The 13,325-nt window shown below is 46.5% G+C and overlaps 2 protein-coding genes across 2 annotated transcripts in view; both read left to right on the plus strand.

Annotated features, from left to right (window-relative positions):
- Positions 1–4,773: 4,773 nt before the first annotated feature.
- Positions 4,774–13,325, plus strand: part of MMP24 (matrix metallopeptidase 24) — a 53,130-nt gene continuing 44,578 nt past the window's right edge. The window contains exon 1 of the mRNA XM_033186213.1: positions 4,774–5,161. Coding sequence (XP_033042104.1) covers positions 4,919–5,161 — 243 coding nt within the window. The 5' untranslated portion in view covers positions 4,774–4,918. The remainder of the gene's footprint in view (positions 5,162–13,325) is intronic.
- Positions 9,640–10,284, plus strand: LOC117068693 (cytochrome c oxidase subunit 7C, mitochondrial). The gene has a single exon (XM_033186214.1). The coding sequence runs from the start codon at positions 9,757–9,759 to the stop codon at positions 9,946–9,948; it is 192 nt and encodes a 63-aa protein (XP_033042105.1). The 5' UTR covers positions 9,640–9,756; the 3' UTR covers positions 9,949–10,284.

Consider the following 13,325-nt stretch of genomic DNA (forward strand, 5'->3'; position numbering starts at 1 on the left):
CAGAGTCTTGCTCTGTCCCCCAGGCTGGAGTGCAGTGGCGCAATCTCCGCCGCTTCCCTGGTTCACGCCATTCTCCTGCCTCAGCCTCCCTAGAAGCTGGGACTACAGGCGCCTGCCACCATGCCCGGCTAATTTTTAGTAGAGACGGGGTTTCACCGTGTTCGCCAGGATAGTCTCCATCTCCTGACCTCGTGATCCGCCCACCTTGGCCTCCCAAAGTGCTGGGATTACAGGCGTGAGCCACCGCGCCCGGCCCCATTTTTCTTTTATAGCACATATTATGTTATCCTGTTGTTATCTGTATAATTGTCTATCTCCCCAACCGACTGTCTTCCTAAAGAAGGCAACTATAACTTGATCTTCTTTACATCCCTAGCCCCACTCACAGTATCTAGCACCAAAAAGATATTTAATAAATATTTGTTGAATAAAGAAATATGAGGCCGGGTGCAGTGGCTCATGCCTGTAGTTCTAGCACTTTGGGAGGCCAAGGCAGGTGGATCACCTGACGTCAGGAGTTTGAGACCGGCCTGGCCAACATGGCAAAACCCCATCTCTACTAAAAATACAAAAATTAGCCAGGCGTGGTGGCGGGCGCCTATAATCCCAGCTGCTCAGGAGGCTGAGGCAGGAGAACCACTTGAACCCAGGAGGCAGAGGTTGCAGTGAGCTGAGATCGTGCCACTTCATTCCAGCCTGGGCAAAAGAGCGAAACTCCATCTCAAAATAAATAAATAAATAAATATGAAAGGAGTTGAAGGGAAGAGGGGACCCAGTTTTCCTACAGTGAGCTCAGGCACTGATATAACATTTCTTTTTTTCTTTTCTTGAGACAGGGTCTAGCTCTGTTGCCCGGACTGGAGTGCAGTGGCATAATCACAGCTCACTGTAATCTCTGCCTCCTGGTCTCAAGTGATCCTCTCTCCTCAGCCTCCCCCAGTAGCTGGGACTACAGGCGCGTGCCACCACTCCCAGTTAAATTTTTTTTAATTTTTTGTAAAGACAGAGTTTCACCATGTTGCCTAGGCTGGTCTTGAACTCCTGGGCTCAAGTGATCCATCCTCCTTGGCCTCCCAAAGTGGTAGGATTACAGGTGTGAACAACTGTGCCCAGCCAATATAATAATTCTTTTCTTTTCTTTTTTTTTTTTGAAACGGAGTCTGTTGTCGCTCAGGCCAGGGTGCAGTGGCACAGTCTTGGTTCACTGCAACCTCTACCTCCCAGGTTCAAGCAATTCTCCTGCCTCAGTCCCCCAAGTAGCTGGGATTACAGGTGTGCACCACCATGCCCAGCTAATTTTTGTATTTTTAGTAGGGATGGGGTTTCACCGTGTTGGCCAGGCTGGTCTCGAACTCCAGACCTCAGGTGATCCACCTGCCTCGGCCTCCCAAAGTGCTGGGATTACAGGTTTAAGCCACTGCGCCAGCCCCAACATAATATTTCTTGTTAAGATTATCAATGTCAAAGGTTTTCCTAACAGCTGGTCAGTTTACCATATAGTTCATTAAGTGAATCCCAACCCCTCATGTGGTCTTTCCCGCGAAGTGGAGAAGACAGAGGTCATTCATTTCATTTTATGAGGAAACTAAGGCCCAAAGAAATGAAGTGACTTGCTCAAAGGCATACCAAAAGTTAGTGACAGAGCCAGTGCTTGAATCAGGTATCCGACGTTAAGTCAAGTGCTGTTTCCATTTTATTCCATGCTCATCATGGTGACTGGAGGCTGAGAAGTCAAAGTTTCAATGATTCTATCTTGAGGTGTTGCTCTGAAACCTTCTAAACCTCCTCTTCAACTGATTTCACAGCAGTCTCCAGACTGTCCCCTTACTAAGGACTACCTTAGGGATCCTTTTTATACGCAACCATTTACTTCTATCAGCCTCTTCTTTGCTTATCATCAATACCTACTGTCATTCACATACACCAGCCTTGGGAGCTGGTCAAGGTGGACCACAACAGTACTATATCATCATTGGCAGTTCCATGAGCATTTGGTATTAGAGGAAAGGAGAAGAATAAGACAGAGCTCAATCCAGTCTGTTCCCTTTCATTTCTTGAATATACTATCTCCTCCTTCTGGAATATATCCCCTCGCAAATCTTGCAACTTGGGGCAGTTCATTGCTCTTTCCTCAATGTTTTCACAACACTTTGTTCTTATCCGTGTCATAACTCATCATGTAACCACAAGTATTTATCTCTATCATCTCCCTACCGGGACTGTGAGCTGTCCAACTCATGTTAATACCATCTTCAGTCTCTTCTGAGACTGTCAACTGTCAGCTCCTTCTCTCTCTCTCTCTCTCTCTCTCTTTTTCTTGAGATAGAGTTTCACTCTGTCACTGGGCAGGAGTGCAGTGGCGCAATCTCAGCTCTCTGTAACCTCTGCCTCCCAAGTTCAAGCGATTCTCAGGCCTCAGCCTCCCGAGTAGCTGGGATTACAGGTGTGCATCACTATGCCTGGCTAATTTTTGTATTTTTTTGTAGAGACAGAGTTTCACCATGTTGGCCAGGCTGGTCTCAAACTCCAGGACTCATGTAATCCGCCTGCTTTGGCCTCCCAAAATGCTGGGATTACAGGTGTGAGTCACCACGCCCAGACAACTCCTTCCTTTTCTTTGAACCTCTCCTCTTCTTTCTGGTGATACTCCATAATCCTGATTCTTTAGTCTTTTTGGACAATCTTTAGATTCACTTTTGGCTTGACTTTTCACAGGCTCTGAATATGTATGTCTCAGGATGGATCCCTTGGCCTTTTGCTCTCTTCAACTCTTTGCTTTTAGCTTCAACTACCATATTTACCTGAAGGTGTCCAAAATATCCACTCTCCACCCTCTTCGAGAACTCATTCCCATACCCATCTCACAGATCTTGTGGTCACCCCAGTTTTAACAAGTCTAAAACCGAGCTCCTTGTCACCTCCTTCAAGCCAGTTCCTCCACATGATGACTCCATTTCTGTGAAGATCTTTCCATCTTTCCATCTTTCTTGATTTGCCATCACTCCAAACTCCTTTCCCCCTTCTTGTATGCCCACTGTCTCTTAAATCTATCTCTTTTCCCACCCCCATCCTAGAAAAAAATGGGTTCTGAATCCATCCAGCTCTATCACTTACGAATCACGCAAGTTTGCAAACTTATTCAGAGCCTTCCACTTCCTTATCGTAAGTTAGGGGTGATAATAGCATCTATTTCATAGGGTTTATCTACAAAGATTAAATGAGATATCATGCAGGAAAGTGCTTAGCCCAGTAACTGGTATGTATTAGGCACTCAATAAATGTTAATTATTATTGTTATCCTTATTTCCTTCTACCTAGACTATTACACTAGTCTCCTAACCAATCTCTCTGCCTCCTCTGGTCATTATTCTCTCCACTGGGAGGGGAACTAACATGGAATATCTATTAAGTGTCAAGCACCTCATGCTGAAAACAATCTTATACAGTAATACTAGCATCATTTTATAAAAATGGAACAGAGCTAAGATATGAACATAGGTCTGACGCTAAAGCCTGTGCCCCTTTTTGCATCTCCAAATTACCAGGTAATCATAAAATACTATTTTTCACACATCATCCTGCTTAAACACACACATACACACACACAACCTTTAATGACACCCTCCCCATTTTCCTTCAGAACATAACCCGATTTTATTATCCCAGCATTCACTGTCTTGTACTATTTCCCTCACTTCCCAACACTTTCCTATAGGAACCCTGTGCTCCAGAGAAACTTACCTGCCGCCTCAGGCACATCCTGTACACCCTCAACTTCCTCCCTGAAATGCTCTCTCCTCTCCTCTCCCCTTGTTTAAATCCAGCCTTTCCTTCAGGTCCTAGCTGGAGTCCCACCCTCCTCCATTACACCTTTTCCTAACTTCCCCAGCCCCTCATCAGGTCTCCCTTGACCCCTGGAGCAGCCGCCTATATCCTTATTGACACGTGGTGTTTGCCATCCTGTTTCTCTTTGCGTTTATGTTTTCTCATCAAGCTGTAAACCTCTGCACTTCAGGAAATCGGCCTTCTCCTTTTTGTTTTTGTTTTTTTTTCTTTCAGTATCCCAACTAGCCCAGAGCCCTACAAATAGAAAGCGCTTGATAAATATGGGTTGTTTTGGATGAAAGATGATCTTCCTAGCTGGATGAGCTCTTTTCCTCTAGGGGGTGAGGGACTGAGCTTCACCTCAACTTCACCTAATGTCTCCCAGGAATGCCCCCTCTCAAACGCTCCTCAGGTCTTCTCTACCCCTTTCCCCCACCTCCCCGGCCCAGGAGAGCAGCTCAGAGCTCCCTCTCCGGATTCACAATCTCAGACCCAGGGCTATTTCTTTAGCTTGCTCTCCAACCCCGCCTTTACCCCAGGGCCGCTCCTCAGTCTCCTCCCCTAGGCTGCCTCTCAGACCCCTTCTCCTCCAATGCCACTCCCTAGGACCCTCTCCCCAGGGTTCCGGATCCCCAACCTCGGATATGCTCCCCCAGGGCCATCCAGTGGTTCTACCTCCAGGAATACTGATTTAGCCTCTTCCCCCTCCCGCTCAGGGCTGCCCCCCAGACCCCGACCTCCAGTTCCACCCCTTCGGACCCTGCCTCTAGAGCTGTTCTTTTAGCCTCTGCGACCCCCTCCCCAGCACCGCTCCGCTGCCCCTGCCTTAGGGCTGGCCGGGAGCCCCTTCCCTCGCAGGTCCCGCCCGGGTGCTGCCCCCGCGCCCCCGGCCGCCCCCCACCGGGGCGGGGCGCGCGGAGGCGGAGGCGCGCTGGCGGCCGAGGCGGCGGCGGCGGCGGCGAAGGCAGGCGGGCCGGGCGCGTGTCCGCGGCGCCGTGACTCGGCGGCTCCGCAGCGGCTGCAGCGGGAGGACCCGGCCGGAGCCGCCGCCGCCGCCGCCATCGCAGCCGGGCGGCCGGGCCCCGCCGCCGGGATGCCGAGGAGCCGGGGCGGCCGCGCCGCGCCGGGGCCGCCGCCGCCGGGCCGGGCCCCGCGCTGGAGCCGCTGGCGGGTCCCCAGGCGGCGGCTGCTGCTGCTGCTGCTGCTGCTGCTGCTGCCCGCGCTCTGCTGCCTCCCGGTCGCCGCGCGGGCGGCGGCGGCGGGGGCCGGGGACCGGGCGGCGGTGGCGGTGGCGGTGGCGCGGGCAGCCGAGGCGGAGGCGCCCTTCGCTGGGCAGGTGGGGCTGGCGCGCGGGGCCGGGGCGCGGGCTCGGGGCCTCCGGGCAGGGCGGGGGGGCGGCACCGGGGCCGGGCCTTGGCCGGGCCGCGCCTGCTGTCGGGTTCGCGGAGGCGGCGCGCCGGGGGTCCGCGCCTGGGGTCCCGGCCGGTGCGGCCCAGGGCGGGGACTTGGAAGGGCCGCGCAGCCGAGGGCCGCCGAGACCGGGAGCTGCTTCAGCACAGCGGACAGAGGCAGCAGGCGGGGGCCGAGCTCGAGGGTCGGGCTTGTTGTGTTGGCTGTGGGGTGTGTGGCCTGCATGACTATGTGTGAAGGAAACCGTACAACGCCTCGGAGTAAATAGTAAGCGCAGCCAGTCTGTTGTGGGTTGGGAGAAGAAACCGAGGATGTTCAAGCTGGAGAAGGGGGAGGGGGGAGGGCGGAGGAAGGACTCGATCACTGTCTTCGTAGCTGAAGGGCTGTCAGGTGGAGGTAGGATAGACTTGTTCTCGCTTGGCCCCACAGGGCAGAACTAGGGCCAGTGGGAGTGGGGGTTGCAAGAAGACAAATTTGGGCTCGATATAGGAAGAAGTTTGTAACAATTGGAGCTGCTCAACCAGCTTAGGAGGCGGCGAGCTGCTCATCACTGGCATGTGCAAGTAAAAGCTCTCGGAGGGGATTGGATGGAGGCATGCATAGTGCTTGCATGGATGCATGCATCATCACAATAATGCCAGCTAGCATTTACTGAACACTCACTATGTGCCAGGCCTGGTGCTATGTTTTATACGAATTATCCAATTCAATCCTCATAACTACTCTATGAAATAGTTGCAATTTTTATCCCCATTTTACAGATGGGGATACAGACTCAAAGAGGTTAAGTAACTTGCCCAAGGTGACACAGCTAGTGAGTGATGGAGTTGGAATTCTAACCTAGGCAGGCTGACTCTAGTCTCCCCTTATTTACCCATGACCTTATCCTATATCTCATGCGGGGTACAGTTGGACTAGGTAATTTCTCAAGTATCTTCCAACCTAGAGGTCTGCAATTTCTAATGAATGATGTTGGGACAATAGTATTTTGCTGAGGAAAATCAGACTGATAGCCTCAGCCATCCTAAGAGATGGAGTGTATTTGTTGAAGCAGGCAGTCTGTTTAAAAGAATCTGCCTCAAGAGAGATTCTTAATTGGGCATGGAGCTCAGGAGGTCATACGTGCACTGAAATTGTGTACAAATTTGTGTTTGTAAGTGCAAATGTGTGTACTTCTAGGCGAGGACCCCTAGATTTCTTCAGTCTCTCAAAGGGTAACACGTTTCACAAAACAACAAAAAAGATATGGTATGTAAAAGAACCTTTAGTGCCAGTTGGCAGTTGTCCTGCAAAGATTTTATAATTGCTGGTTGACTTTTTGTGGAAACTTTCCCTAGCCTCTTTGTGTTTTCGCATGTGTTTTATCACATGTCAAAGTAGTGCATTTCCTAAGTTTATACCCTAGAAAAAGATTCCTTTAGACTGCCTGAGTGCTCAGGATGAGGTGGAAAGACCCTGGCCTGGGATTAAGGAGGCCTGGGCTCTGATCTGACCTTGGCCCCCATTGGTTTGTGTGACCTTGAGCCATTTCCTTGCCCTTTCTAGGCTTGAATTTCACCATGTCTAACATAAGGAGAGAGAGCTAGATGATCTCAACTCCAAAACTTTTTTATTCCTATGGTATTTCAAGTATTAAGAGGAAGCTAGTCCTTACCCTTATCAGTTGTACAGGCTTTGATTATTCCACCTCTCTCAGCCTTTCTCTTTTTAAACTTAAGTTTCCCCCTATGACACGAGACCCCTAGAATAGCCACACTCATTCTCTGGATCATTTTAGTTGTTCTTTTCTAGATATCTTTTGACCCTAATTTTCAATAGAAGTCAACTTGACCATTGTCTCCAGATACAGGACCCTATGGTTTTGCATAAAGGAAAGTTGGTTTCTTCTTTGGTCTCCAGGTCCCAACCTGCATCCCCCTTCCTCTGTCAGCTTTCCTGACCTCAACACACTAGGCCACTGCCTTTAGGGAACAATCTATAATAGATCCCAAAGCCTTTTCCTGGGTCAAAACTGATAGCCTGGAACACAACACCCTGTATGTGGATTATTTTTATCGGAGTGCATTACATTTCTCCACATTGACGTTTGTCTGCCATCTTGCATTGCACGCAGTAACTTCCTTCAAGCATTTGCTCACTCGCTCTCTCTCTCTCTCTCTCTCTCCCTTCCTCCACCTCTTCCTCCTTCCCTCTCTTTTGGCATAGCATTTCCCTGTCTGAAAGGGCTTAATATGATCTGAAGTCTTGAAATTTTCACTTTGTTCTACTTCTTCTGGATCACTTATAAAAAATTTAAGTGAGACAGGTCCCAGCAAGGTCTCTTGGGGCCCCCTGCACTCTTAATCCCCTTTCATTCATGGAAGTGACCATCTATCTATTGTTTTCTAAGTGACAAAAACATCACCCTTAATTTGACAGTGACTCCATTTTAAATGTCTAATACATTGCCCAAAACTTTCTGAAAGACAAATTATATCCACTGCTTCTCTCAATAAATTGTGCCTAATTATCCTTTCACTGAACACTAGGGGATCACTTGATTGAAACCTTATAGAAATATTGTTGCTTTTAAGCCAGCAGATAATATTGCTTACTCCTCTGTCTTTTAAGCCCTCTGGAGTCTGACTCCACCCTACCTCTCCATTAGCAGGCCATATTTCCCACTGCTTATCGATAATGCATCCTTACTCCAGACAAGCTCAATCTCTCCTTTACCCTTGGACAGGCTGCCCATGTTTCTCTGGACATTGTCATATATTTCCTTCTGCACATCTACCCATTCATTTAAAACCTTTCCATAAAGTTTCAGCTCAAGCCCTGCTTCTCCAATAAACTTTCCCTGATTTCTCTAGTTGTAATTTTCTTCTCTCTTCTCCAGGAAATACTTTTAAGGCAACCCCAGCCAGTTTGTCATTTATTTATTTACTTATTTTTATTTATTTTTGAGACAGAGTCTCGTTCTGTTGCCCAGGCTGGGTGCAGTGGGATGATCTCGGCTCACTGCAACCTCCACCTCCCAGGTTCACGTGATTCTCCTGCCTCAGCCTCCTGAGTAGCTGGGATTACAGGCATGCACCACCACACCCGGTTAGTTTTTGTATTTTTAGTAGAGATGGGTTTTCGATGTATTGGACAGGCTGGTCTCAAACTCCTGACCTCAAGCATTCCATCTGCCTCAGCCTCCCAAAGTGCTGGGATTACAGGCATAAGCCACCACGCCCAGCCCTATTTATTTTTTAATAGTTAAACATTATTTCTGGGGAGAGGAAGGTTGGTTCTTAGGCAGGGCTTTATCAACTAAAATGTTTTATTTTTTTACATTGAACAAAATCCCCGACTCTCAATGCTCATCATTAAGTATTCAATGAGCAATCAATGATTCTACTCTTTATCCTTTATCTCAAAAAGTTACATAGATCCGAAATAAGCACTCATGGGCATGTAGGTCCAAGCTCCCTTCTAAAACCCTCCTTAGAGATGGGACTCATTGCCAACCTGTGCTTCCTTCAGTGGAAATCAAGGTTATTCCTTTTGGCAGTGGCTCCACAAGCTCACCCTTGAGTTCTTTCAGAACTCTTTAGGTAGTCATCTAATGATCGTGGCATCAATAGAAAGAAATTGAGAGATAACCCTGACCTTAGAGATCACCCAGTACCTACAACAGCACTTACTAGATACTTCTTGAATTGAGTTGCCCAAGGGCACAGAACTTGATAGTAGATGATTCTGAACTACTGTACAACTTTTCCCAGTTCTCTTGATTTCTAAATTGAAAGCATTTTTCATTATCATTGATTTTTTATTTCATATCTATGATCTTTCATTACCAAGCCTAAAAAAATTTTTATTCAGTCTGTCTTCTCCTTTGCTTTATTTTTCTCCACACCCCCCAACCCCTTGAAGCTCAAAGAATAGGATCCTATGCTTTCTTTAGTGTTTCTTTTGTATCTTACACATCAGGAGGTCCCACTGATTCTCTAACTGGCTTCCTTCATTTGATTTATTAAAAGCACCACTTCTCTTATTTGCTGAATAGAATGTTCCTCAAATACTTTTCTGGCCTTCCTAGTGTCCGACTTGATTCTGAGGACAATCAGAACAGTCCGAAAGAGACAGGTCAGTTATCACAGGCCATGTGAATAAGTAACAGAGTGTGACTCCTAGACCCAGGACTTATGGATTCCTGCCCTTGAGACTGGTTTTGAGTGATTTGTGCTGAGGAGATGGAGAAGTCTTTGGTTTGAAACTGCAGTCAAGGAAGATTGACCCCAAATGACTGCAGGGGTGGGGGAGTGACCTACTAAGAAGCACCAACATATTCCCAAATCAAAATATTCTTTATTGTGATCATGGCCTCCAGTATATCTTCATTCTTGTCTGGGAGAAAAAAAAAAAAACCCTATTAGGAAGTTCTTCCCTTGGAGCACGGGGAACAAGGTCGTGAAAACAAGGTCTTGGTGAGGTGCCGCCATTTCATCCGTACTCGGTCTCTCCGCCTTTGGCAGAGCTTCCAGCAGCGCTATGTTGGGCCACAGCATCCGGAGGTTCACAACCTCTGTGGTCCGTAGGAGCCACTATGAGGAGGGCCCTGGGAAGAATTTGCCATTTTCAGTGGAAAACAAGTGGGCGTTACTAGTTAAGATGTGTTTGTTCTTTGGATCTGCATTTGCTGCACCCTTCCTTATAGTAAGACACCAACTGCTTAAATCATAAGGATGTTTCAGTTCGTCCATTTAACAGATATGAAGAGCATTTTAAGAGATACAGCTTCTGGAAATGGATCAAACTCTAACTCATGGCATACTAGATATGTTTGTCAATAAACTTATGACATGAATGCTTAATGCCTCCTTTTTGAAATAGGGAATGTAATACTTGGCCATTTGCCTACTTTATTAATTTGGGTAACATTCCAGTATTACTCTGTGATTTAGCTTATTTAATAGTGTTAAACTGAGGTTATATTAAATTTTTGATTCCCAGGTCAGGATTTTGTTGGTATTTATGCAATAAAAGGAAAATACAAATCAAAAAAAAAAAAAAAAAAAAGGAAGTGCTTCCCTTTACATAGGCTGGATCTAGTCTGCTATATTTTTAATTCATTTTCTCTTATTTTTACCGTGGGGTGTCATATTACTTTCATAGCTGCTTGTATTTGTAAGGTGCTTTGCACTTCCCATATGCTGTGTATGTGGCCCTATTTGGTCCTGGCAACAATACCATGAGGTAGATAAGGAAGACATTGTCCTCACTTTATAGGTGAGTAAATGGAGACTCAAAGATGATGTGAATTGCCTATCATCATGTCTAAGGACCCATACATAGCTCATAAACATTAAAGCAGGCCGGGCATGGTGGCTCACGTCTGTAATCCTAGCACTTTGGGAGGCTGAGGCAGGTGGATCACCTGAGGTCAGGAGTTTGAGACCAGCTTGGCCAACAGGGTGAAACCCCATCTCTACTAAAAATACATAAATTAGCCAAGCCTGGTGGTGCACACCTGTAATCCCAGCTGCTGAGGCAGGAGAATTGCTTGAACCCGGGGGGCAGAGGTTGCAGTGAGCCAAGACTGCCACTTCACTCCAGCCTAGGCAAAAGAGTGAGACTCCGTCTCAAAAGAAAAAAAAAAAATTAAAGCAAAGAACAGAAGCTAGGTTTTCTGTTCTTGAGCTCAGCACTCTGCCCACTACGCAAGTTTCCCATTCTGGATTATTATTCTAGCCTTTTAGCCAGTCTTTTCTACTTTCAAGTATGTCCTACTCCAGTCCTTGAAAGAGGTATTTTTAGAACTAATAAAAGTAAATTATCATTGTACCCAAAAGACTAATCTTAGGAAATGCCTAGCCCTATAGTATAGTATTGTTTGAACTCAAAACAGGAAGAACAAACCACAGCCAATATCTCCTCAGTACCTAGCACAGTGAATGATACATTCTGGACATGTGATAAATATTTTAAAATTAATTTTGTTATCTAATTTCCATCAACTTCTTTGAATAGTGCTTGGCACACGAAAGTCGGTACCTTTTCTGACGAATAAATGAATGCATGCTAGAGGTTTAACAAAGTGTAGGGAAGCGCTGAAGAGGGAGGAGATGAGGTTCCCCAGTTGAGGTTGGGGAAGCCAGAGAATGCTTCAGGAAGAAGGTGGTATCTGAGATGAACCTTTGAGGGAGGAGAATGATGGAGAAGGGTGAGTGGGGCCGTCCAGACAATGAAAAATATGAACCATGGCTTCACAAAAATGCATGGCATGTTTAGGAAACAGTAGATAATATTATGTGCCTGGAGCATCAAGTTACTTGCTGTTTCCAGTAAGAGTGTATAAGGAGAAGAGGCTGGAGAGGGAGGCTGAGAGCAGATTGTGCATTTGGCTTTTGTCCAAAGGCTGAGGGGAGTCATTAAAGGTTTCTGAGCAGATGAGCGACCTGCTTAGAGCCATGTTGAGGAAGTAGAGGGACTGGGGCTTGTTCTTGAGTTGTTTTGGCTGCTGGCTCTTGCCCTGAATGCTTTTAAGCTTTCTTAGCACAACTTACGGATGAGGACTCATTTTAGGGCTCAAGTGATCCGCCCACCTTGGCCTCCCAAAGGGCTTACAGGCATGAGCCCTGCCTGTTAGCAGTAATTTAAAGACTCAATTCTATGCCACAAACACGTAGGAGGCATAAAGGGCCCCAAAAGCACTTGGCCAGAAAGTCAGGAGTTGTTCTTTACTCCTTTCTCTCTTTATACATATGTATGTATAAAGATCATTTGAGGCCAGGAGTTCGAGACCAGCCTGGCCAACATGGTGAAACCCTATCTCTATTAAAAATACAAAAAAATTAGCTAGGCGTGGTGGTACATGCCTGTAGTTCCAGCTACTTGGATGGCTGAGGCACAAGAATCACTTGAACCTGGGAGGTGGAGGTTACAGTGAGCCGAGATTGAACTACTGTACTCCAGCCAAAGCAAGACTCTGTCTCAAAACTCAATCAATCAATTAATCAATCAATCCACGGAGGAGTCAGTTATATCTGAAGCCAATATGACAAAAACTAATGTTTGACAAAGCTGGCTGGTGATTTTCCAATATATATTTTATTATTTTATGCCTTTCTGAATGATTGAAATATTGAATAATACAAAAAAGTTAAAACAAACCAAAACCTGATCACCTTACTCCCACTGTCACCTTGCTTAAAACGACTCTTAGGACAGAGATTAAACTATTATTACTGTACTACTACCACCTCTTTTTAGTGTCATTATGGAAAACTTTCAAATGCATATGAAAGTTGGAAGAACAATATTATAAACTCCCTTGGACCCAGCACCCACAAGGATTGCTTGAGCCCAGGAGTTTGAGACCAGCCTGTGCAACATGGCAAAACCCCATCTCTACAAAAAATACAGAGTAGCTGGGTGTGGTGGCATGTGCCTATAGTCACAGCTACTTGGGAGGCTGAGGCAGGAGCATTGCTTGAGCCCAGGAAGCTGAGGCTACAGTGGACAGAGATCACACCACTGCACTCAAGCCTGGGCCATAGCACAAAACCCTGTCTAAAACAAAAACAAAAACATGCTTAATGAAGCCGATGAGGCCCTGCATGACTGAGTCCTTCCCATCTCTCTGACTTCTTTTTATACCACCCATTCTCCCCATTGGTCACTAGACTCCAGTCACCCTGTCCTTCCTTCTCTTTTTCTAATATACCAGCTCCTTCCCATTCAGGAATTCAGTAAGATACTCTTTCCTGGAATGCTCATTCTCAGCCTTCACCTAGCCTTCTGTTCATTCACAGATGTCAGCTGAGATGTCATGTTCTCAGGGAGGCCATCCCTGATATCACAGCCTATATCTCCTGCCACACACTTTTGTAGCTCCTGGTTCTTCTCTTTCATTCTACTTATTACCACTGTAATGAAATGTTTAGTATTTCCATGCCTATCTCTCCCACCAGGCTGTAACTTCCATGAAGATGAGTTCAAAGGGGACTACAGGCATGTAAACCATTATTTATAATGTAATACAAAACATGCTATAAATGAGGATACATATAATGCCATTGGGAGCACAGAGAAAGTCCATTTAACCCCGGGCAGATAGC

Source organism: Trachypithecus francoisi, unplaced genomic scaffold (assembly GCF_009764315.1).
Source record: "Trachypithecus francoisi isolate TF-2019V2 unplaced genomic scaffold, Tfra_2.0 Lachesis_group21, whole genome shotgun sequence".
In the NCBI taxonomy this organism is placed as follows: domain Eukaryota; kingdom Metazoa; phylum Chordata; class Mammalia; order Primates; family Cercopithecidae; genus Trachypithecus; species Trachypithecus francoisi.

Bases quoted from the DNA above. Each gene is read 5' to 3' on its own strand.
- LOC117068693 (XM_033186214.1), top strand. From the start codon at position 9,757: ATGTTGGGCCACAGCATCCGGAGGTTCACAACCTCTGTGGTCCGTAGG.